This window comes from Montipora capricornis, chromosome 11 (genome assembly GCF_036669925.1).
Source record: "Montipora capricornis isolate CH-2021 chromosome 11, ASM3666992v2, whole genome shotgun sequence".
Lineage (NCBI taxonomy): Eukaryota > Metazoa > Cnidaria > Anthozoa > Scleractinia > Acroporidae > Montipora > Montipora capricornis.
In genome coordinates this window covers 8,968,362-8,971,246 of record NC_090893.1, presented here as the reverse complement: position 1 = coordinate 8,971,246, position 2,885 = coordinate 8,968,362, and the positions used below count along the sequence as shown (strand labels likewise).

General features: G+C 39.8%; 1 protein-coding gene across 1 annotated transcript in view; it reads left to right on the top strand.

Moving 5' to 3' along the window:
• Nucleotides 1–2,277, top strand: part of LOC138022872 (fizzy-related protein homolog) — a 16,192-nt gene extending 13,915 nt beyond the window's left edge. Inside the window, exon 20 of the mRNA XM_068869858.1 lies at nucleotides 1,377–2,277. Coding sequence (XP_068725959.1) covers nucleotides 1,377–1,418 — 42 coding nt within the window. The 3' untranslated portion in view covers nucleotides 1,419–2,277. The remainder of the gene's footprint in view (nucleotides 1–1,376) is intronic.
• Nucleotides 2,278–2,885: the final 608 nt, after the last annotated feature.

The window sequence follows — 2,885 nt, the reverse complement described above, 5'->3', positions numbered from 1 at the left end:
GGCTGTTTAGGGGAAATCTTTAGTTAATCACGAATTTAAAACTCGAAAGTGGTATTGTGGAATTCCTTTACTGATAAAATTATCGTTACATTACAAACAAGACGATTCGGAGTAAAAACGACCTTTATCCAGGCAATTTGCCATAAACTTGAAAAACGTTTCAGTCTTGTCCACTTGTGACCATCCATGCTTCTTTTTCCTTTTGCTTTATTTCTTTTATGTTTTTCAACAGTTTAAGTGGTTATTGCACTGTTTCTTCTACTTTTTAGGCATTTTTGGTGTCATGAAATTACATAATTTTGCGTGACATCACCCCGTTAATTAAGGTCGTTTACAATAATAGCGCGATTGCTATAAGGCCGGTGAGCTTAGTACATAAAATAACGGACTCACAGCCCCCTGTTCGTTGAAGAACCTGCACGTTAGGGTACTTAAGCGTGCAAGTGACGTCTTTTTAGCCACGGAGGGAAACAGGAAGTGAACATTTCGGACGCGACGACAGTAGCCTCTCCCAAATTTTCAAACTAACCTTCTTAAGTAGAGTACAGATACGTAGCAATATGAAGGCCACAAGTTTATTAGTTACCTCAACTATTCCGTGCCACGCTCTTTAAATAAAGTGTATTATTATTATTAAGGTGTTAATGTCTGGGAAAAAGCTCACTTCCGGTTGGCATAGGTGTCTCAAAAACGTCGTGTACCATAAGCTCCCTATTATTCGTATGGAATGGAAATGGAATTGAAAATGGAATTTGTTTACCCGCGGAACTCGTGCAACGTGTGTCCGTGCATTACAGATCGAATTGGAGTTTGGCAGTGTTTGCTTTTGAGGAGAGGGGAAAACTGGAGTACCCGGAGAAAAACCTTTCAGAGCAGAGAAGAGAACCAACAAACTCAACCCACATATGACGCCGAGTTTTGGAATGAAACCCGGGCCACATTGGTGGAAGGCGAGTGCTCTCACCACTGCGTCATCCCTGCTCCCCAGAAAACAGTAGTGCAAGTAGTTCCCGGTATAGAGCGTTTTCACATGACGTCACGGCGGCCATGTTGGTGTTCCAAAACAAAGAAATGGCGGCCATGATGGTGTACCAAACTAATCCTCCGGGAATTGAACTCTATTTTTATGCAAATACTTTCTTTTCTGTCAGTAATCAAATAGGGCTGCTGGTCACGTGAGCGAAAACGCTCTATTGTGGTCTCCCCTATAATATCTAGCAAATGTGACCGACCTGCCAGTGAAATATGAGGCCATTTAACAGCCATAAGTCGATTGAATTTTCTTAGCGCTGGGCATAGAGATTTTTGATTAACCAATTTTATGGTTTTAGTTTCAATATGCAATTTCAACACTGTTCTTCTTTTCTTCTTCACAGGAATCGAAATCAGAGCTCAACCTCTTCTCAAGAATTAGATGATATACACATAGCAACTCAGTTGACATTGCCATAATTATGTAGCTTATACTAGTATCAATAACCATAGATTGTTTTAAAATTACTTTAAATGATGCAAACAGAGTATATCACCAAAATGATTATATAATGCTCACCCCAGTTGAAGCTGTACCATATGTGACCCGTATATGAAATAGGTATTCTATTCCAACTTATTGTTGCCGTTCAAAAAGAGGGAGAGTGTCGTCAGTATTGTGCAAAATATTTCTGCTTTAGATCTCTGAGTAGGTTTGACATTTAGCACTTCCTCTCCAAGTCTCCTTTGTCACGCAACGCTGCTCGTCCCCACTCGTAGGAACGAGGCAGACTATAGACCACTTACATAAATGGCGACCACTTTTACATTCTATTGTCTTTATGTTAATTAGACCAACTGGCCTCATTTTGAAACAAAAATTCTTTTGAAATTTGCGCGTCGTAGCGAGGCTAGAAAGGCTAATTAGCATTAAAACAAGAGAATATTTTATTTGACTGCCATTGTGAAAGAGGTCTATTCCTCTCCCAACCTTTATTGTAAAATGGAAAGAATCCAAGATTTTAATTTGCTAAAGGATTGAAAGAAACCATCAATATAATCGAAAGTTCGTCTACAAGACTTCAATTTTAATTATCATTGGTGGTGTGCGAAATTTGTTTTACGCATCCTCCGGCCTCGGTTTGCTGCTATATAGCCACAATAGCACTGTGTCGTAGTCCTTTTAAGTGACTTTCCCAAGCGCGAAAAAAGACCGATGGCCTTACGAAATGGCTTTTGGTTTTCCCGAGTTCAAGGAAGTCGCGTTTTAGGATTAAATTATTAAAAAGACAGCTGGCCTTGAAAGTGGTGAACTGTGAAGGTTTCGTTAAACATAAGTATTCCGATTGAAAAATAGCAACTTTCAAGATATTGCTTCTACGCTGATCTATTCACAAACCAAACCTCTGACCGAACGAATTTCCCCTTTCCTGTTTAATAAATGGTTCCCATAAATTGTAGGGTGTCATGGAACCTCCTAATTCTTGCCGAACTAAACCAAACATAAGCCGAACTTAGTAAGACGTACTGTTTTTTCGACCGAGCACGCAGATTATTTGCATTGCAAATCCAAAACAGCGTGTGCAAATTCTCCAGGAATTAGTTCTCTAGCGATGAATCTTTTTTATCTGCCTAGTGCGACAGATAAAATGTTCATAGTAGCTTTGAACACTTTCAAGTGAGAGTATTGTCAAGTTTTTCCTGCACTACCCAACAAGACGTGTTCAGCTGTGTACACGTACATCTTAGGCTTAAAGTTGAGATGAGAAAAGCTTGCAGGCTAGATTGGTAAAAAGAATGCATCGCAGTATTGAAGATTTTTCAAACGCTCAACCGCTATGAAACCGAGTCTTACACATGTCTTGGTTCTTTGCGCCGGAATCGATAGCAACTGGCAAGCCCTCGGGTATAGT